General features: G+C 30.4%; 1 protein-coding gene across 2 annotated transcripts in view; it reads right to left on the reverse strand.

Annotated features, from left to right (window-relative positions):
* Positions 1-1,722: 1,722 nt before the first annotated feature.
* The window catches only part of LOC145318747 (protein spartin-like), a 148,991-nt gene continuing 128,243 nt past the window's right edge, over positions 1,723-22,470 (reverse strand). For both annotated transcript variants that reach the window (XM_080160239.1, XM_080160240.1), the window contains 5 exons: positions 18,379-18,415; positions 5,131-5,251; positions 4,095-4,215; positions 3,619-3,697; positions 1,723-3,445 (listed from right to left, as the gene is read on the reverse strand). In XM_080160239.1, coding sequence (XP_080016365.1) covers positions 3,354-3,445; positions 3,619-3,697; positions 4,095-4,215; positions 5,131-5,251; positions 18,379-18,415 — 450 coding nt within the window. In that variant the 3' untranslated portion in view covers positions 1,723-3,353. The remainder of the gene's footprint in view (positions 3,446-3,618; positions 3,698-4,094; positions 4,216-5,130; positions 5,252-18,378; positions 18,416-22,470) is intronic.

A 22,470-nucleotide genomic window follows, 5' to 3' on the forward strand; every position in this document is an offset into this window, starting at 1 on the left:
AGGGCAAATTTATCATTAATTACGTAAGAATCAACTTTTAAAACATATTTTTGGTTAAATTCATGTTAAATGATAGCAAGAACCATTTTTAAAATTTCTATTACCAACAGCTATTGACTAGAACCGTTAGAAAACGTTTTGGAGCGGCAAAGAGTATTATGTGGAGATAGGTTTCGTGACTAATTTGCCACCAGCCGTTGGCGGTTACTTTTCCAACTTTTTGTTCGATTAGAGAAAATATACAGCATGACCCTCGAAAAAGTATTTTTAAGCATCTGCAGCCCATATTTCTCAATGAATTATCAAAAAATGTATATGTCCTTGTTCTCTGTAGATTTCCACATAAGTAGATATAAAAATATTTTTTTTACATCAATTAACAGCTGAGATTTTTAGAGCCAAAGTTTTGAAAAAGTGGCTGAGGAAAATGTAACTTTTCAAGAAAAATGTTTTTTAAAGTGAAATGACGTGTTTTCCTCATAATTTCAATACTTTTTATAAAACTTATATAAAGATGTTTCCAAGAAATTTATTCCATGCTGAAAGCACTTTTTTCACTTGCTCTAAAAGGCATTTTTAGATTAGTGTAAATTGCAAAAACACCCTTACAGAAAGAAATCCTATAAAAAATAGTAGCAAATTGAAAGTTTACATAAACAGAAATCAAACACTTTTTATTTTATCAAAATAAGTTAAAAAAACAAAAAGTTACAGCTACAAACTTTTATTGAACATTTAACAAATTAAATGATTTTTATGTGTCTTAGATTAATTTGATGAGTGGGCGTGAATTTATTGGTAAAGGTTGCGCTAATACTTCCGGTAATGAGCATAAATTGGGGAGGGGTTTATTTAAGGTCATATTAATAAGTGGGAGATATTATAAGATTTGATGGAAAATGGTTATAAGAAAAATGTATTCAGTAAAATTTGAAAAGTAGTTTTTTATATGTAAAAGTAACGTTTTTTAATGCAATAAAAAATGTATCAATTGTAAACTTGCTCTTCTTTCTTATTTGTTTTTTAACTGGTTGATAAAAAGTAATATACTAATAAAAAACTAAAAAATATTTAGCAATATCCAGTTTCTCAAGCACTTTTTCCAAACTTTGGCTTTAAAAATCTCGGCTGTTAATTGATGTAAAAAAAATATTTTGATATCCTTTGATGTAGAAAATTATAGAGAACAAGTACATATGAATCTTTTAATATTTTATTGAGAAATATAGGCTGCAGATGCTTAAAAATACTTTTTCGAGGGTCATGCTGTACCTACCAAGGATTACTCACGCAAAATTTCAGATCGAAATTCGAATTCTAAGTGCCATTTAATCATTGATTACGAGATGGTTGCATTAACCCCCACCTCCCCCCCCCCTTTTTTTATACAAATCTTCTCACAAAGTTAGGAGTCAAGAAAGACAAAATTAAGGAGTCTTGTATAGACGGACACATCCTAAATATAGAAAAGCTAAGTGCTTCAAAATGTTGAGAATGATTACACTCGTCTTGTTACCTATTGCTATATTCCTGTATTTTTATACATTTGCAATATTGTTCTTTTCTAAAGATAAATGATGTGCAGCTACAATAAGTTTTCTTTTTTTCAATATTTCATTTATTTTTATTAATATATCTTTAAATAAATAAATAGGAATAGGTAGAATTACATAACTCTATCTTATTGCTAATTTATTTACATTATTAAAAGATCCAATCAAATATAGTTTTATTTTCATTTCTTTATAAGTAATGTACAGGTTAAATATAGGATAAAATAATAAATATCGTATTGCTGTTTTAGAATTATTTCATTAAAAGAATTAATTAACTGTTTTTCCAAGCAATTTGCCAATCTTTATAAAAAAAAAATAGCAAATATGATATTTTCATATTATTATTAGAGTACTAAGCAACATGTTATATGGAACCTTACATAAAATTCCAATTAAATAATTATGTTAATTGTATTAAACACCTAAAATATATATAAGATCAAAGTAGATGCAGAAATCAAGATTTATTTTACTAAAGGTAGAGAAGGGCAGATATGTCACTTTTAGGAACCAACTGAAGGAGCTTTTCCTTAAAAACGATATATATCATTGGGGCTTCTTTAGGATAAGTTCATGTCTGTTTGATTCAAAGAGTGTCAAATCCCTTATTCATATTTAAAATGTTTTAAATTTGCCAATACTTATTACTTTTCAGAATAATAAAAAAAAACATTGCCAAAGCTCATTAAATATTTTTAATAGCCAAATTCTAATATCAAACATATCTGTGATCACAATACTTTAGTATTTCTTTTATCTAAAACTTTAGCAAATGGCTTAACATATGTAAAATTTTATCACATTGATCATACCTTATATGACACATATTTTAGCAATTATGGCAAATAGTTAAGCTCTAATTAACTAATTAAATATTTTAGTTACCTAATAATACAATATATAAAAGTGACTACATCAAATAGCTTTTAAGCAAATCTATCACATGCAATATTATTGTGCTTTTTTAGATCTTTATTTAAATCTTTGGTAGCTCTGCTGTTGCTGTTTGTTTTGATCTCAGAGCTAGCTTTACTCTTATCAGAGCTAGCTATACTCTTATTCGAGCTAGCTTTACTCTTATCAGAGCCAGCTTTACTCTTTTCTGAGCTAGCTTTACTATTATCAGAGCTAGCTATACTCTTATCAGAGCTAGCTTTACTCTTATCAGAGCTAGCTTTACTCTTCTTAGAGCTAGCTTTACTCTTATCAGAGCAAGCTTTACTCTTATCAGAGCAAGCTTTACTCTTATCAGAGCTTACTTTACTCTTATCAGAGCTATTTTTACTCTTTTCAGAGCTAAATTTACTCTTATCAGAGCTAGCTTTACTCAAATCTGAGTTAGCTTTACTCTTATTAGAATTAGCTTTACTCTTATCTGAGTTAGCTTTACTCTTATCAGAGCTAGCTTTACTCTTATCACAGCTAGCTTTACTCCTATCAGAGCTAGCTTTACTCTTAATATTTCTTTCTCCAGATAATACATTATTACCATTACTAATATTAGTATTACTAGTGGATTTTAATCTCTTTAAAATCTTAAATTAAAAAGAAAAAAGACAATAAGCATTTTGGTTAATCAGTGATTAAATAATTTCAAACAATTAAATAAAAGAAACAAAAAAAATTGCTAGATTTTAAAAAAAAAAGGAGTAATGTAATTATTTGCGTATTTTCCGCAAAGTTGTGTGTAAGTTTTTAGTGAAATGCGCTTATTAAATCTAACTGTTCTTTTGAGCATTTGACTAAACCATTACACACAATTTTACGGAAAATACACCAAAAAAATGACCAAAATGCTTAGGTGCCATTTTCCTTGTTAGTTTTATCTTCAATGCTTTTCTTTTCTCTTCTTGCTTGAGCACTTAAAGCTTCAAGTAGGCTTACAGAATCTGAAAAAAATGATACTTTTAAAAGATACCTTTTATTTTAGTGATTAAAAGTTGCTTTCACACAAAGTGTTATGTTGGGCACCCTTGCCTTTGATACCTTATTATTGCTGTTATAGTTTAACATCTCATCTAAAATCTAAATATTATGTATCATTTTTATAAAAGAAACCTACCTATATTAGAATCAGGGGCTCGCGATGCTCTTTCATTAACTTCTGATGGATCAAAACCGATCATTGCTTTTCCAGTATCCTGTAAATAGAACTAATTATTTAGAATTTCTAATAGGAGCATTTTTAGTAACAAAGCTATATTGTAGGTATGTTAGCCTATCTGTTAGTGGGTAAGATTTAGGATCCTAAGACTCTTATCTAAAAGGTAATAGCCTAAAACCGTTCTAGGACATCTGTGAGGCTTCGCAAAAAAAGAATAACCAATCAATTAACCAAATCTATAGACAAAACAAATCTTTCTACTTTAAATAAAACTAGTAGATTCGCCCCTAGCATCTAAAGGAGGACAAAAAAGCCTAAAACCATCCAAAGACATTTATAAAGCTTTCCTGAAATCAATTCGGACCAGACAAAAAACAAAAAAAGACAAAAAAAATTACTTTTTTATGTTACAGGATAAGATAACTAAATATTACCTTAGCAATCCGTTTAGCAACGCCTTTAGGACCAAGAGCGGCTGCATTATAGAATGCCAGGTAGCTGTTACCAGCTGTTGATAAGGCGTTGTTAGTGACAGCAGCTGCATCTGTTCCATACCTGGATTAAGGAATAATGATTATACAATGCCGAAAGCAGTTACCAGCTGTTGGTAAAGGTTTGTTAATGACAGCAGCTGCATCTGTTCAATACCTGGAGCAAGGAATAATAATTATAAAATAACAGGTAGCTGTTACCAGCTGTTGACAAGGCATTGTTAGTCACAGCAAGAAAATGCTTAATTATGATATGTACAAAGATGTTAGTTTAGTAAAGTAGCCTAGAGTTAAGAAATATTTATTGTGTAAAATTAAATGTTAGAAAATATGGTGGTTTTACCAAAAGTTTTACCAAGTTGGGCACAGAACCCCCATCCCTTCCACGCATTATTTTAAATAAATTAAGATTAAAAGGGAAAGCTGGGGGGTAGAATTTTTTTTGTGTCTTATTTACTTTAGGTAAGGTTAGGTTAGGATGTATTGGAAACAGGGTGGCTGAATTTATTAGGGCACCGATGGTATATAACAAATTTATCTGTCTAAAAGCTATATTAAATTACTTTAAATTAGGATAAATTAGTGGAATTATCATCAAGGATCTTAAGAGATGAAACAGTGAACGACAAATTGATGTACATCCCCAATAATGATAAACTAAATCTTTTCATCTAAGATGAAACTTATTGACTGAAAATTTTGGACACTATTATTTCGTATTAAAAGATTACCGTAAATTATATAGTCCATTGAAAGTTAATAAACCTTAATAATACCAATATAATTTACGGTCCAATGACCTCTACATCCATGTTATATTCCAATGGCCTTCTTTCATATTTTGTAAAGTGTAATTACTTATGAGAAACAATCATAACAGTGTTATTAGCAATATTTTAGTATGACGCGGTGGGGCCCAGACTAGACACCTCCCCAATAGCAAACCAAAATGTTACCGATTACGTTAAAATATACTTACTTGTGAGAAACAATCATGACAGTATTGTTAGCAATATTCTTGGCCAAGATCTTGGAGCTGTTCTCCAGTGCCATGTACAAGGTAGATACTGCTGCTAGGGTACCACTTGCTATCTCACCAGCTAAAATAAAGATATCTAGATGTCTCCAGTGCCATGTACAGGGTGGATACTGCTGCTAGGGTACCACTTGCTATCTCACTAGCTAAAATAAAGATATCTAAATGTCTCCAGTGCCATGTACAAGGTAGATACTGCTGCTAGGGTACCACTTGCTATCTCACCAGCTAAAATAAAGATATCTAGATGTCTCCAGTGCCATGTACAGGGTAGATACTGCTGCCAGGGTAACACTTGCTATTTCCCCAGCTAAAATATAAAAATATCTAGATATCTCCAGTGCCATGCACAGGGTAAATACTGCTGCAAGGGTACCACTTGCTATCTTACCAGCTAAAAAATAAAAATATCTAGATGACTCAAGTGTAATGTAATTGTACAGGGTAGATACAGCTGCCAGGGTACCACTTGCTATCTCACCAGCTAAAATATAAAGATATTTATTTGTCCAACAGTGCTATGTATGGGGTAGATGCTGCTGCAAGGGTACCACTTGCTATCTCCCCAGCTTAAAATAAATAAATTAGATGTTCTAATAGAAATATACTTTTGGTTGTTTTTGGACTATTTTTAGTGTTGGTAAATACAACATAGCTATAATATTACTTTTGTAGTTTTTTCAGGTTTCTCAACAAAATGATAAGTAGAAAATATCTATCACCGACTAACAGGCCGAAGGAAACTATTGAGTAGATTCGCTACTAAAAATTCTCAAATGTATATCTGTAATGACAAAAGATTTTAAATAAAAAATACAAGATTATTTAGTAAAATGTAAAAAGCCAAACGTTTTTTTTATTAAGAAAGAGAAAGAGGGAGAGAGAGGGGGTGAGGGGGGTGAGAGAGAGAGGGGGGATTAAAGAGAGAGGGGGGTGAGAGAGAGTCATAGCGAGAGAGAGAATGAGAGAGAGACTTGATGGAATAGAAAATGTTGTCAATAGGAATTGATTTTTACATCCTTAAATAAGTACAGGAACATCAAAGATATTTAAGTGTAACCAAAATCAATACACAAAAAATCATGATGGTACAACGGATAAATTGAATTCTAGAGCAGATATTCAGTGTCATAAAATAGAAGAAGGAAGAGTGAATTATGATAATTAACAAGTAGAAAAACATAAAACAAAAAAAATGAAAATATTTGTCTTTTTTAGCATGATCAACAGAGAGATGGACCAAGTAAGATGTTTATTGGATGCTTTTTGTTAATCGGTATATATATCAAATCAGCAGTCTATTTTGAATAGCGTCACGGATGGTCGGAGAGAATTTTAGAATATTTTTTACATATATTAGCTGTAGGTGTATTCTTCTTTTGAAATGGTAAAATTGTTTTATTGATTTATTTTTAACATGAAAATTTATCTTAGCTACATTTGAGAGGGTTCATTCATTCATTTTTTTATTTTTCTATTGCTTACCTTTGCTAGATATTGTAAAACCTGTCTTAAAATTGCATTGAGATTCAATCCACAAACACAACCTAAACTTGATTAACTATCCCCTAATCCCTGCAAAATCTAACCTACGTTGGTTGCTAGAGTATTTGCTAACATAACAATTTTTGCACAAAAAATTTGTGTGCAAAAAAAAGGTGATAAAAATGTTAATTCTTGTTTTATACCTTGTTATATTGACCATTAATGGAAAATTAACAACAAATAGTTATCATTTCTTTTATTTATTGCATTAAAAAGCAACCACCAATAGATTTTAAACATATGATTTATTTCAATAAATTTAGGCGAAATAATTTTTTTTTAAATTTAAATAATATGGTCAGATTATTCAAATAAGTCATAAAATAGCAAATCTGAGAACTTTAATCAAATTGATAATGTAAATTCAAACGGTTAGTGATGGATATAAAACCTAATTGTAGAGTAGCTGTTCTACCAAAAAAGCTTATTTCATTGCAACAAAACATTAAGTATTATGTTATATTTTATCTTTTATAAGTTTTAATATGTAGTTAAAAATGAATGAGAATCTAAAATAAAACAATTTTAAAAGTAATTGAATATAAGTATGTAGACCCAGTTATGAATGAGATTCTGTTCAGGGAGGGAGGGGACATTAGCTGGAAAATTACAATGGTACCCAAAGTTTTAAAACAAAATTATCTTATTCCTTGGTACAAAAACTCTGGGTACATTTATCTATTAACAAACCAGCATAGTCAAATCAATAATTTTAATCTACAAAAAGGGGTAATTTTGTTTATCATCAATGAAGATATATATCAATTTATCGTCCATTGTCTTGTCCCTTAAGATCCCTGAAATATGTTAGTATTCTGAATCTCAACAAAGCTCTGATACACAACTTAGTTTTATCTCAACACACAATATATTCTAGAAATATGAAAGAATATACTAATATTATGTATATTAAATCTGTATATACAGGGTGTACTATGAATATATTCTAGAAATATGAAAGAATATATTAATATTATGTATATTAAATCTTTATATACAGGGTGTACTATGAACATATTCTAGAAATATGAAAGAATATACTAATATTGTGTATATTAAATCTTTATATACAGGGTGTACTATGAACATATCTAGAAATATGAAAGAATATACTAATATTATGTATATTAAATTTTTATATACAGGGTGTACTATGAACATATTCTAGAAATATGAAAGAATATACTAATATTATGTATATTAAATTTTTATATACAGGGTGTACTATGAATATATTCTAGAAATATGAAAGAATATACTAATATTATGTATATTAAATTTTTATATACAGGGTGTACTATGAATATATTCTAGAAATATGAAAGAATATACTAATATTATGTATATTAAATCTTTATATACAGGATGTACTATCTATAATACAAAGTAGCTTGATGTCTGTCCGTCCGTCCGTCCGTCTGTCTGTCCGTCCATCTGAAGCTTAAGATCTCGGTAACCACTGAACCGATTGGATTCTACTCTTCAGGGTATATACCTATCGGTCCTGTGGTGGTTTTAAGCTATTTTCTTGGGGGTTGGGACACCCCCAACCCCCCCAAAAATGAAAATTTACCCCCCCTCAAAAAAAAATTTCTTGAGAACACATTAGACTATGAGCAGCACCAGTAGTAATTTTCTTGAGAACACATTAGACTATTTTTTTACGAATTTTGTGAATTCGTTATTTAAACAAGAAAATGTTTTCCTGCTGGGTAGGTGCAAAAATTTGCAATCCGTTCTGCTGGGTAAGTAATAGAAGATGTAATTATACCTCTTGGGGCAAAGCCCCTAGAGGCTAGGGGCAAAGCCGCTAGTGAATATATAATAGAAATCACTAAACATTTCTGGCGTATTTTAACATTTTTCAATATTTTTATGTTGTAGTAGACAGGCAGACAGACAGATTTAATTTACATTTTTGAATAGCTTCTCTAATAAAAAGACACATACAAAAAAAAATATCTTCTGGATATTAACATTTCCTAAATAGAACCCTAATTCTTGAAAAAGGTTACAGTAAACTATTGTGAGGTTTCATATTTAGATTTAAATTCACAAAAAAGAAGAAAATTGTAAATGTTATCTTATCTTATTTAATACTTTAACTCTGCATATTATATATTTAATATTTATCTTTGTAACCATGTAGTGCAGATATTTAGGGATCAAAAGGCATAAGACAATAACTGATAAATTGATTTACATCCCCAATAATGACACAAAAAATTAACCCTTATGTAGCATCAAATAATTGGTTGAAATTTTGAACACCCAACTTATTGAACTACCAATCAAAATTCACTAAAATCCCCAAAGTTGTTAGGCAAACAAATATGAAAACATAAAACTTTGAGGACTAGAGTAATAAACAGTCCATTGTCCTCTCCCTCCCTGGTAAATATCATACATTACTTGTACTAGGAAACTCAATTTACACACTTGCTTTCTCTATCTTCAAATTTTAGGGCAAAATTTATATTTCAACCAATTGAATTACATATTATTTAATACCTATATTTGCGACAACTTTGACTTAGTTATACATACAAGTAAAGAATGATACTTACATAAATTCTTAAAATTTATTTAAAATTACTTTTCTTTATATGTAATTTTTTTGTAAATGTAGGTTTTAGACAATTTAGTATTTTTCTTTGATGAGGACTATGGGATGTGTCCCTAGCATCTGGGCCTTCTTTTCAATGATTTTAAGGATGTGCCAAAAAACTATTCAAAAACAGCTTCAATGCTATGTGTAAATAGCCCAGTAAAAAAAAACACAAGAAATTTTAAGATGATAGATTTTGTTATAACTGAAAAAAGTATACACATGCAAGTATCAAAAAAGGCTAACAAACAGTCAATAAATTTTAATCATACCCTACGCTTGGGATAATGTATTAATAAAAAAAAGACATCCATATTTTATATTAGCCGGGAAGGGGAGGGGACGTTGGACAAAAACACTGGTGCCCAAAGTTTCATATCAACATTATCTTATTTGTTGGCTTAAAACGTTGGATTTTTATTAATTGGTTCCAAACCTTGCAACCATTAAGTTAAATTTACATAAGAAATAGTTTTGTTCACCAATTTATCGTTTATTGTCTTATCCTTTAGATCCCTGCTTAGACAAATGTATGAAATCCTTATATAAAAGTAACTGGATAATGGAGGGAGGAGCCATTGGGCTGTTTATTGCATTAATCCCCAAAGTCTTATAATTTGGTTTTTTATTCGTTTGCTTGACTATCTTGGAACTTTATAATATTTTGATTTGTTGGTTCATTTAGTTGAGAGTCTAATCGTTTTAATCACTAATTGTAATCTGCAGAAGGTTTAAATTTGTATATCATCATTGTGGATGTAATTGTACATTGTACACCAATTTATTGGTCATTGTCTTATTCCTTTGTTTCCATGGAAATAAATGCTATATTTTAGTCCAGACAGAAATTTAAACCCCCTTATTGCTGTTATCGAGTGTTTCAGATTGTTCTGTAAATCCTTGTAAATATATATGGGTGAGTGTGGTGTGTGTGTGTGTGTGTATCTTTGTGTGTGTGTGCTAGTATGTGTATGTGAATAATTGAATGCAAGCACAAGATTTACTCAATTTTTATGTAAACTATAACAAACATTCATATGCATACAGGGAAACAAAGAAGTTTTATGAATGAGAATAAAAATCTAAAAATAAGTTATTTATTACTTTAGGTCAATTAGGTTATCTTGGGTTCTGAGAAGCCTTGCAGGGCTAGGGCACCGCAGTATAGGTCCCCAGCAGTGGTAAAGCTATGAAAAAACTACCCCTTTAGTTTTCAATTTATTTAGAAAAAAAAGACAGTGGTCAATATGCACCTTAAAGGAAATTAATTTAACATCTATTAACTGTATTTATTCAGATGCTCTCTATCCAGTTTTAAACTAATCTATCTAATAAGAATCTATTTCTAGTATTACATTTGATTCTTTCATTTCATTAAAAAGAGGGTCATTTTTTTCGCGTATTTTCTGAAAAGTTGTGTGTTGGGTTTAGTTAAATGCGCTTATTAAGTCAAACTGTTATAATTGTGTTATAATTGTAAAATGTATGAATTGAAATATTCATAATTAACAGCAGTGTATTTGACTAAACGATGATACACAACTTTACGAAAAAGTTACCCTCTTTATGGCACCCTGTAAGCAAGGAAGAGGCATAATATTTGTCTATTTGTAAATGTGGGTCAATAGTTGGATAAGACTGTAATAGTGCTACTGCCATCAAATGCATTTATGTCCATCATAATAGCATCAAATGTTTTACATAGTTTTATCTACACAAAACAAACACACATATAAATTGTTGTATTAGAGTCTCAGTTCAAGTAGGGTTAAACAGGAAAGGAGGCGACATTGGGCTCTTCATTACACTAGTCCCCAATGTTTAATTTTATTGAATTTTGATTAGTTGGTTTGTTAAGTTGGGTGTCCAAACGTTTCAAACACTAATTATCTACACAATTATCTTGTGTGTCATTATTTGGTATGTACAATGTACATCAATTTATGAGCCATTGTATTATCCCTGTAGATCCCTGGGAGTTAAGACATTTAAAATAAAATATTGTCTGAATTCTAAAATATTATATTATTAAAATATTATCAATATTTAAATAAACTTAAAAGCATTAATAATATTTTTCCCTTAAACTATTTTGACTTAAAAAGTAAAAATGTAATATTTGAGGAAAAAAAGATTTTTGTAAATGTTGTATATTGTGTAAGGTTTAGAGTTGGGATTAGGTTTATTTCAAGTGTTTTCAAAATACAAACAAATATGATTTTTTGGCATTTATAAATATTGTTTAGGTTAGATAAGCTGAATAAATCTATTTTAATTTTATTGAATTTTATATATGTTTATTACTAGATTTATTGTCCTTTATCTCAGGGATCCAAAGGGATAAGACAATGGCCGATAAATTGATGTACATACCCGATGATGATACACAAACGGTATATTATAATTATTGGTTGAAACGTTTCAACACTCAACTTAATGAATCAACCAATCAAAATTCACTAAAGTCCCAAAGCTAATGAATAAGAAAACGTTAGTATTATACTTTGGGGACTAGTGTAATAAGCAGCCCAATGTCCCCTCTCTCCATGCCTTTGTCTAGAAGGAAAATTCAGCGGCCATGCAGGAACTGCTTATTTGTAAGTATTAAGCCTAAAACAAAGGAGAAGTTAAGGTGGGGATCATCTGTTTATAGGGTATTACTCTAAGCAACTATACTAAAATTGTTAGGCTTGCTCCAAAATTGAATAAAGGTGGTATTTTTTGCATATTTTTCGTTAGGCTGTGTGTAATCGTCTACTCAAATACGTCAAAATTAAGTCAAACTGTTTTTAATTATGACCATTACATATATATATAATATATATTTGGTCATAATCAAGATCAGTTTGACTTAAAAGCGCATTAGACTAAACGATTAAACTAAAGAGTCATCGACTATTATTCAATGTTGTGAAAGGAAAAATTTAATCACAAATGAATAGTTTTAAATATATTTTCAATGAAATATACATATAAGATATTACGATGAATGTAATACTTTTTCAATTTGTTACAAAACAAATACTAATAGTTTATTATTTAGGTCAAATTGTTGCTAATGTTGACCAAATGTATATAGATGAAATGGTCAAAAATTAAGAACATTGAAAAAGATTATTTGTTATTTATCTGAAATTTGTGCTATGCCAATCGAAACAAGTGAGTATAGAACTGTAAAATTCAGACAGAAACAGGGTACAAAATACTGGTATTATTACATTATTTTGGTTATCTTTCTTCTGTGATTAAGGAAAATAACTAGAACAAAATATTTAGAAAATTCTTTTAAATCCATCAAAAAGTAAAATGGTAACATGAATCAAAAATTAACTTTGTATTTACGACCTTAGAGGCCTCCAGGGGCACTTGAGAAAAGTCATAAATCTCCCCTGAACCTGTAAGAATTTTCAGTGTAAAGGAGAACCATGCAATATATTTGTTACCAAGATCTTAGGCAACATACGAACAGATGGACAGACAAACATCCTAATACTTTTATAAAATGATTTTATATAATGTTGTTAGTCCTGATAAATTGTAAGACAATGTGTCTGATAAAGGATCAGTTTATATTCATAGGTCACAATATCTTGTATTTAAGTTATTGGGGTGGAAGGAAGGGATTGGTAGTGTAACTATTGATATCATAAAAAAGTTTCAGAATCAATCTTTTTTACATTAGAAAGTGTCTAATTCATACATACAGGGTGCGGCACATAAATCGAGACGTTTTTTAAATGGCCATAGCGTCAAAACTACTTGACCTATCAGGACGTTTGACCCCACTATAAAAAGCTTAGGTAATGACCTTTTAGCACAAAAAAATCTTTGGACGAAGATGGACATGTACACCGAGCTGGCCGCGCATATGTACAACAAGGCAGATTCCATATGCGCCGGTGGTTTAATCTGGATTCTCGACTAGGGCTTACTAAATCAGACCTCAGCCCATCTGTAGGTGAGGTAGAGTTATGCAACTTGCTGGGGATACTGTTAGATACATAAGTAAGACACTAGAAAAGACTAGAGCTCTCTATCTGAAATGGCTTGGCCGTAGTACTCCAGCAAAGTGAAACGGGGCAGATTTTTAAATGTAAAAAAATTCAAAAACCGTGAAAATTTTTCGGTTCTTGACTTCAGGGACCCATATTATTGAAATTTAAAACTCATTTTAGACTATGGGTTGCGCTGACAACCCAAGCTGAAACTGCATGCCATTCCTAAAAAGGTAAAGAACGTCGTTCTAGCTCAACTGTGGTCCAAATAAGAGCCTCCGTGTCTAAGGGTAGCTTGAAAGTTGAGCGAATTTGGATCCTGCGGTTATTCACGTTCCTAAGGAAATGTGGCCTCCCAGCAGCCCGATCTTAATTCAATGGACTTTTGGGCCTGGGGCTACTTTGAAGCATGCACCAATAGACGTGCCCATACCACAAAGACCTCCCTCATTGCCACTACCAAGGAGAACTACGCCAGCTTGGACAGGTACATTTTGACCTGGACCTGCCGGCGGTTGAGGAGGCGGGTAGAGGCAGTGATTGAGGTTGGCGGCCATTTTTTTGAATAATCTAATAGTCATATGCCTATTCTGCCTCTCAGTTTTTAAAATTCAATAAAATCTTTAAAATTGACTATTTTAAGTTCATTTGTTTAAAAATTAGAATTTGTCTCGATTTATGTGCCGCACCCTGTACAATAGTTTATAAAGTATTGTTAAAATCTCTTTTTGATATCACACACTACATGAAGATTTCTTTTATCATTAGGCACACTTTTTTTCACTTAAACTGATATATATCATATCATGAAAAATCTTCTTGTTCACACAAAAAATGGTGATTCTTAGGACGATAATAAGTTTATATAAGTATCATAAAAACTCAAAACAATTGCATAAATTATGGTTAACACCATCAAAATATAATTTGTTAGAAAGATAAAACAATGCAAAAATTTTAAATAAAACCAACACACTTAATACAATAAATAGAAAAGTTTAACGTAAAGAATGAGAAGACTTGAATGTTTTTATCACGTTCCTCTTACAAAATTATTGCTTGCATTGCTTTCATAATATTTTATCATATTTGGGTTGAATCAAAGATTCATTCTTTTCAGGCAATGTTTGTGAATATCATTTCTGTATTTTGATGTTACATGATTAGGAATATTCCTTATATTTTCTTTGACTAATTTGGACTAAAGATAAGGCTATGAAACTATTTCATGTCCTGCCAATAAAATCAGCATCTTGTACTTAACGCTGATTGTCCTTCATAAAATTAAAGAATTTTATATTTTATTTTCAGAAAATAAATGAACTTTAATGATAATTTCAGCACCAGATTTTCTTTTTACTGCCTTAAGATATTTTTGAAAATGTTGGCTTGTTAAAGATCTGGATACCACTGCCCTTGATTCTTTTTCTTTTATATTTAAAGTGATTGTATTCATTGAAAATAAAAGTTGAACAAAATTGGAAAAGTTAAAGTGTTTATTTCTTTACATGTGAAAATATGGACAAATTTGAGTTGGAAAGAAGTTACATAAGATTCTTACATCCAGAGGAAAGCCCTGTGAAGCCTAGCTATAAGTATTTTGTATTTGTAGAGATATTTTACAATGAAATATGGGATTTGTGCACAGCTCAGCCATAAACTCCATTCAAAAGGCAAAAAGGAGGAATGGTATTTCATTCTAAGCTTATAAACAATATTTTTCTAATTCATGAATATATTTATCTTTGACTTATGATTGTGTTTAGAGGAATATTTAAATATTTTATATTAGAGTGATTGGACTAATTATAAATTATTATTTTTTCAAATCATATTCTGTAAATTCTGCCTCGATGATGTATAAACAATATTTTTATTTTATTGATCTATGAATATATTTGGCTATGTGGTTTAGGAATACTAAAATGTAAAGACAATTATTTAATCTGTAAAATTCTAATTAATTTAGATTAATTTAACCATTCACTCCATGTATTATTGATGAAAAACAATTAAGTTATTAATATTCAATTTTTTTAAAAAAGATAATATAGTTGCTATTCTTCTTTCTAGTATTCTTTCAGTGAATGGTTGTCAACCATCAAGAGAGGGAGGGGACATTGGACTGTAAATTACACTTTTATAACAAACCCGATATTTATTCATTGATTAAAAAAAGTGGGTACTTTTATTGATTTTGATTGACTGGTTTTAAACTTTTTTTGTCTAAACTTTACAACTAATAAATTTCATCAACAGAAGGGTTAATTTTGTCAATCATTATTAGGAATTATAACAATTTATCATCTATTGTCATGTCTCTTAAGATATCTGCTTACTTATTAGAGAAGGTGTGATTTCATTACAATCAAGACTCTGAGAACCTTAAATAGAAACTGTAATTTACAATTTCAGGCGCAAATTCTATAATAATTACAATACAATTCAATAACATAAGAGTAATAGACTATATGAAACAATATTTAATTGTGATAGTTGACTATAAAATAATTCTAGAACCCAACCTTCGAGTGAGCTTTAATATAGGATATTGAAATTTCTTGAAATTGAATTTCACTACGTCTACAATTTATTTCTGAACCAATTCTCAATGTTGTTATCTCTGAGGCACAGCATTTATATAATTCGTTTTGTCTATCAATCTTATCAATTCATTAGGTGTATTTATCGCGTGGTATTACAGACAGATTTCCATAGATATTAAAATGAAAAATTATAAGATAAAAACCTTCGGCTCCTTGGGATCAACAAAACTGGCATTAATTCTATGATTTTAAATTCATTAGTGGAAATTAACTGTAATTCGATGCTATAAATGATTTATCAGAATGGCTGAGAACCTATTCTAATCCAGCGGATATTAATCGGTTTGGAAACCGTACTGGAAATAAAGTTCTGTTATTTTATGTGTAAGTCACACGATTTAATAATCAAAAAAGTATTTTCCTAAGTTTTATCAGAGATCTTAAGGGATAAGACAATTGGTAATGAAATGATTAACATCCCATAACATAAAAATTATGGTTGAAAAGTTAAGACAAATCTAAGTATAACTTATCAAAATTTAGTTTTTGAGCCAACGAATAAGATGAGTATCATTCTTGTTTTTCCACTGAAATATAATTTTCATTAGCGACAACAACATTGTAGTGGGAAAATATTTTCAATTCAATGAAAGGAAATGGGTTAAATTATCAACATTCAACATTTCAATATAATTTTAAATGCGTAGTGTCTTTATAGGTTTTCTATTTTATGATTATATGACCTATATATTTTAGGAGCTTAGCAAGCAACGCATCCGCTCGTCGTTGGAGGGATGATAGGTTCGATTCTCTAGTCTCATAATTAAAGACGTTAAAAGTTGTACCTACTACATGGTGCTTTGTCAGATGCACGCATTATTAGTAAGAGTTTTGTATATGCTTTGGGCCATTTAGGGCACAACTAATTGCCATGGACAGTTATGACTTCACCACAAAGGTTGTGCAATCAAATCGGGTTGGTTGTCTGTTTGTCTTAGGACCTACTCTAAAAGTCTGGTCCTAAGTTTTTATAAACCGTCCCATGAGGTAGGTATGACACTCAAACAAAAAGTTTTAAAGTATTCGTATTTTTTTCCTGAATGCTTGATTGGTTTGTACAAACTATCAGTTTCCATACTGTTAAACCAATAATTGTAATCTAAGGAAGGAGTAGCTTTGTTTACAATGTTTATCTTCATTGAGGGGTGTACACTTTACATAGATAAAGTTATCTATTATTGTCTTATCCCTTAAAATCCCTGTTTTTTTTACAGATTTTAACATAAGAAAATATAAAGTTTGTATTTACAAGTTCCCCAATATTCCCCCCATAATACTCCCAGATGCCTAGATAAAAGGATATGTAAATAAAAAAATCTTCCAAAAAGTAACCAAAGTAGGTAAGATTAAGTTTGGTAATATTGGGTACAGGATAGTAAGGTTAACCTCAGTGAGTTTTAGTGCTCGATAGGCACTTTGAGGGAATGCACCGATAAACCTTTATGAAGATATTGTAATTCATTTTTGTCCTTACCACTTAAAACATGTGATCTCTACAATGGTTCCAGAAACGACCAAGGGGCTAGATTGTTGTTTATCCCCCATTCTTCCCCTACTCTTCCAAAAGGTAGGAGGGGCCATAGGCCATGGTTTAATGGTCGCCCATTGTCTTGTATCTCACTTCATGGTCAATGTCAGTAAATATATATAAATGTCTTCTAAGTTACTCCAGTAGGGTGTAAGAAAATGAAGTTATTTATTTTTCATTTGCCTCTCTCTTCATCCGAATAATAACATGTACATATTGAAACATACATTTAAATATTTTATGACTTGGAAGTACATATTTGACATTAGATATACATATTGTCGATAATACATAAACAAGGATGACAACATCTATAAATCCTGGATTTACAAAAAGGAAAATAATCAATAGGGCTAATATACTCAAAAAAAGAGAAAGAATAAAAAATAGAAGAATTATAGATAATCCCGAAACCTTTATAAAATATTATTTGTCTCATGTAGCATGACCAAATGACCGTATACCGGATGCTATTTGAAGAGGGTACTAACAATATCTAAATAAATCATGAACAATCTTTAATAAAAACCAAGAAAATTGCGTTACTGACCAACAGACGTACAGAAAGGCGGATTAAAGAGTAGTTTCGCTACTAAAAAAACATCCTATTTCAGAAAAATATAAAAACATCTTAAAATATAAACAAAGCAAACTTTAATATAAGGAATGTTTTTTGTTTTGTATGAGGCTCTTAAAAGGAAATATTTGTACTTAATGGGGTTTTTTTGGTAAAAGATCAAACTCCCATTTAGCTTGAATACATTTGTTCAGTATACCGAAGTAGCAGATATGTTTATAGATTTTTAGTGAACATTAATGACGGCCCAAACTTTCAAGAGAAAATATTAAAACAATTTTAATGGTACTAAAGTTTTATAGAAAACTTAATAAATAAAATAAATCACTTACCTATTTTGAGCTGGTTATTTGATTCTACATTGGACTGTCCTGTATATTTGAAAAACAGTGTTATATTAGTTCACTTTATTTTATACCAGTGTATCGTCCTTGGCCTCGGGGGGGGGGGGGGGGGGGGTCGAACCTTTGCTCTACATTTATTATTTTTATTTTAATAATTATAGTTATAAACATTCTATGGACTGATTTGAATCATCACTGTGAAGGCGTATTTTATACAAGTGTACCGTCCCTGGCCTCGGGGGGCGAGGGTGGACGAACCTCTACTCTACATTTAGTTTTTCTTTATTTAAATAGTGATACGTATAAACATTCTATGGAGTAATTAGAAGCTTCACTGTAAAGGCGAACCATATAGATTAAGCGGTACAAACACACAGACAGACAAACATAAATTAAGGATTAATGCTAACAATCAAAGACAGAATTTTATAATTTAAAATATTATTTTTAAGGATGTTTATTATCTATCTAAATATATATTTAGCTAATTAAATTAATTCAAATTATATATCCATCTATCTATCTATGCGATTTCTATCTATATGATATCTATTTTTGCATATGTCTATCTAATCTATAATACAAAGTAGGACGATGTCTGTCTGTCCGTCTGTCCGTCTGACCGTCTGTCCATTCGTCTGTCTGTCTGTCCCTTAAGATCTCGGTAACCACTGAACCGATCGGATTCTACTCTTCAGGGTATATACCTATTGGTCCTGTGGTGGTTTTAAGCTATTTTCTTGGGGGGTGGGACACCCCCAACCCCCCCAAAAACAAAAAAATCCCCCCCCATTTTTTTTTTTTTTTTTTTTTTTTTATTTGCTGAAGATTTCCTAGGTCCTTTGTTAAAAAATATTTTTTATTCCAGCATTTATTTTGAATGAAAGAATAGCAACATTCTCTCACTAAAAACAATAAATATTAATTTTTTTTATCACCTCTTGGGGCAAAGCCCCTAGAGGCTAGGGGCGAAGCCGCTAGTATATATATATAATAGATATCTATAATCTATATATATTTTATACCTATCTATCTTATATCTATCTATCTAACAACTATCTACCTGAGATATCTATATTTTTTGGTATTTTGATTGTCCCAGTTAATTGACCCAGATATCTCTCTAACTCATATCGATCTATTTTAAATCTATCCTTGTTATGATATCTATCTAACTCATATCTATCTATCTTTTATATCTACTTATACTTCTAGGTATCTTGATTTTCCCAATTAATTGGGCCCACTGTTTTATTTCATAAAACTTTTCATATAATATCTATCTATCTTATATTTATCTATCTGATATCTATCTATAGTTTATATCTACTTATACTTCTAGTTAATTGGGCCTGTTTTCATTTCATAAAACTTCTCAACTCGAGAAAACAAAACTTTAAGACTAAAGATAACTCTTATATTATAATACTTAATTTTTATATAGCAACTATTTAATAACACGATTGCAGTAGTTGTGAAATTAAGGAACAATTAAATTACAATTTTATATATCTTTTTAATTATTAACTATATTTAAAATAGTACTGTTATTTTCATTCCTCTAAATATATATTTGGGACTTTTTACTAAACTTGTGCAATAGACATGTTGGTTGTCTATTGGGTGTTAACAAACAACCAGATGTCCTTTATTGAAATAAAGTAAAAATGAGTAGGGTCCTCTGAAGAGTAAATGGCGTTGTTTGTACTTAGTTATAGGTTTTAGTTTGGGCTGTACTGTCAGAATTAACAAAATATTTAAAGCTTTTTCTCAAAGTGCCTCTTGACTCCCCCCTCCCCACTATATTTTTAAAATAAATTGAAAATAATGTAGTGAGGAATAGTATTAAATTCTATTGTCTAACCCTGTGGGGCGTCCCTGTAGAGAACCAGATTTAACCCAGATTTAACTTAACCTAACCTAACGTAATAAAAAAAGAAGCTTACCCATTCCCGTTAATTTCAATTTATTTTTTTAAAGGAATGGGGGGTTCTGTGATCGAATAAACTCTTTGAGGGAAATTGCCCAAAATCTTTCAGTGGGTTCCAAAGATATAAGTAACAGTTTTATTACAGTATAATATGGACCTAAACTAATATTAGATTTTAGAGTAACTCAATCAAGTTTTAAAACTAAACTCTCTGGATTATGAGAAATTGAAAAGCAGGTTCCATACTGAAATAATATTCACAGGGGGGGAGGGACCATTGGATTGTAAATTGCACTGGTACCCAAAGTTTTAACCATATTATCTTATTTGGTTAACCAGTAATTCTAATCTAGAGAATGAGGGAGATCTTAGGGTAGATCCTTCAATCTTCAATGTAAAGGAGAGCCATATCGGTCCAGTGGTTAGCGATAACTTTTGATACACAAACTTACATACACAGAAACATTCCTATTGCTTCAATACAAGAAATTGATCTCTACAAACATAAATTGGTTAGTGATAGCAAGTTGGTTAATTCTAAGAAATAATTAGCTGTACTTAAAAGTAAGAAAGAAATGTATATATAAATGTATGTCTGTACTTAAATTTTAACTAGAGGTACACCCATAGAGGACTCTAGGGGCTCTTAAAGGTGGGATTGAGAAAGTAGACACTCTCACCACTTTAAATTTAAATTTTAAAAAGAAATTTCTAGAGAAAATTTATCTTGGGTTTTTCTTTAAAGGTACATAAACACAGACAAACAAAGATCCTATGTAATGTGGTTTACAAATTAAATTTGATTCTATTAAGGTCACTTTGAACCCAAAAAAGCATTTGATTTATTTTTGTTAATTTTGTCTGTAAACTTACAAATAATAGACATATTAATATTTTCAGTTCTATCTTTCAGTGCTTTTAAAAATGATCTAATTAACTATATAACTATCTGTTTATCTATCTATCCCTTATCTTCCTGTATATCTATCTATCTGCCAGTCTCAAATGTTCAATCCTCCTGTGGTAAGGAATATGGAGATGTATGCTATTTTGGGGTATAGTCCTTTCCACGACATCCCTCCATTAGGAGCGATTCTTCGTATTTTTAAAATGGCTTTTTATAGGTTATTTTAGGTTATGTTAGGTTATATTGTGTTAGGTGATTGCCCCACAGGGTTAGGTAATTGGCCCCGCAGGGTTAGAGCCCCCCGCAGGGGCTAGTAATAGGAGAAAAGCTACAGTGAAAAATACGAAGAATCGCTTCTTATGGAGGGATGTCGTGGAAAGGACTATAACCCTATTTTGTTATTAATATATCTATCTAGCTATCTATCTCTCAGTGCTTCTTGTATTTGGCAATGTGTACTATTTTTATATTAATTTATCTATCTATCTATCTTTCTATTTATATTCCTATCTATCCAGCTACCTGTCTATAAAAGATATGTATTTCAACATAAGCATACAAAATAATAATAATAAAATTATTACACATATTCACATATTTTTAGGCATAGTTTGGTACTTTCATAACCTGGATTGGCCGTTGCATAAGCTGAAACTACCAGTTCATGACAAACATATTCAAAAAGATTTTATAAGGTTTCTAGCTACATCGAATTTTATATAAGATAGTCATATTGGATATATACATATAACATATAAATAGGTTTAAACAGAACAAATAAATAAATAAATAGTATGGTATTAACAATAGTATTTACACTATGATACAATGGGGTTAGAGAGTTGTTAAAAATTTTACAACAAATTTAGGCAGATTTTAATTATTTTTACAGACAAAACATTTTTGCTTATTACAGTTAAAACTCTTGTACTTATCTAATGATTTCTTTTTAATGAGATTTTTAGTGGAATTTTTAGTTTTAGCACACCTTATAGCAGTGTCTAGATTGTTCCATGTTTTAACAAAGCAGACATTGGGAAAAGTTTCCAGGGATTTATGTTTAGGTAAAGGTACTTTTAATTTCATTACTCTGTTTGATAACATTGGTTCAAAAATATTATTGAATGAGTCTGGCATTTGTCCTGCAAGGAAACTTTTTACAAAGCTACCTATATTAACTATCTTAATATCTTCAAGTTTAAGTAACTCAAGCTTTTCAAGTAATGGATCTACATGAGCATTG

The sequence above is a fragment of the Acartia tonsa genome, chromosome 5, assembly GCF_053477335.1.
Source record: "Acartia tonsa isolate MP-2025a chromosome 5, ASM5347733v1, whole genome shotgun sequence".
Lineage (NCBI taxonomy): Eukaryota > Metazoa > Arthropoda > Copepoda > Calanoida > Acartiidae > Acartia > Acartia tonsa.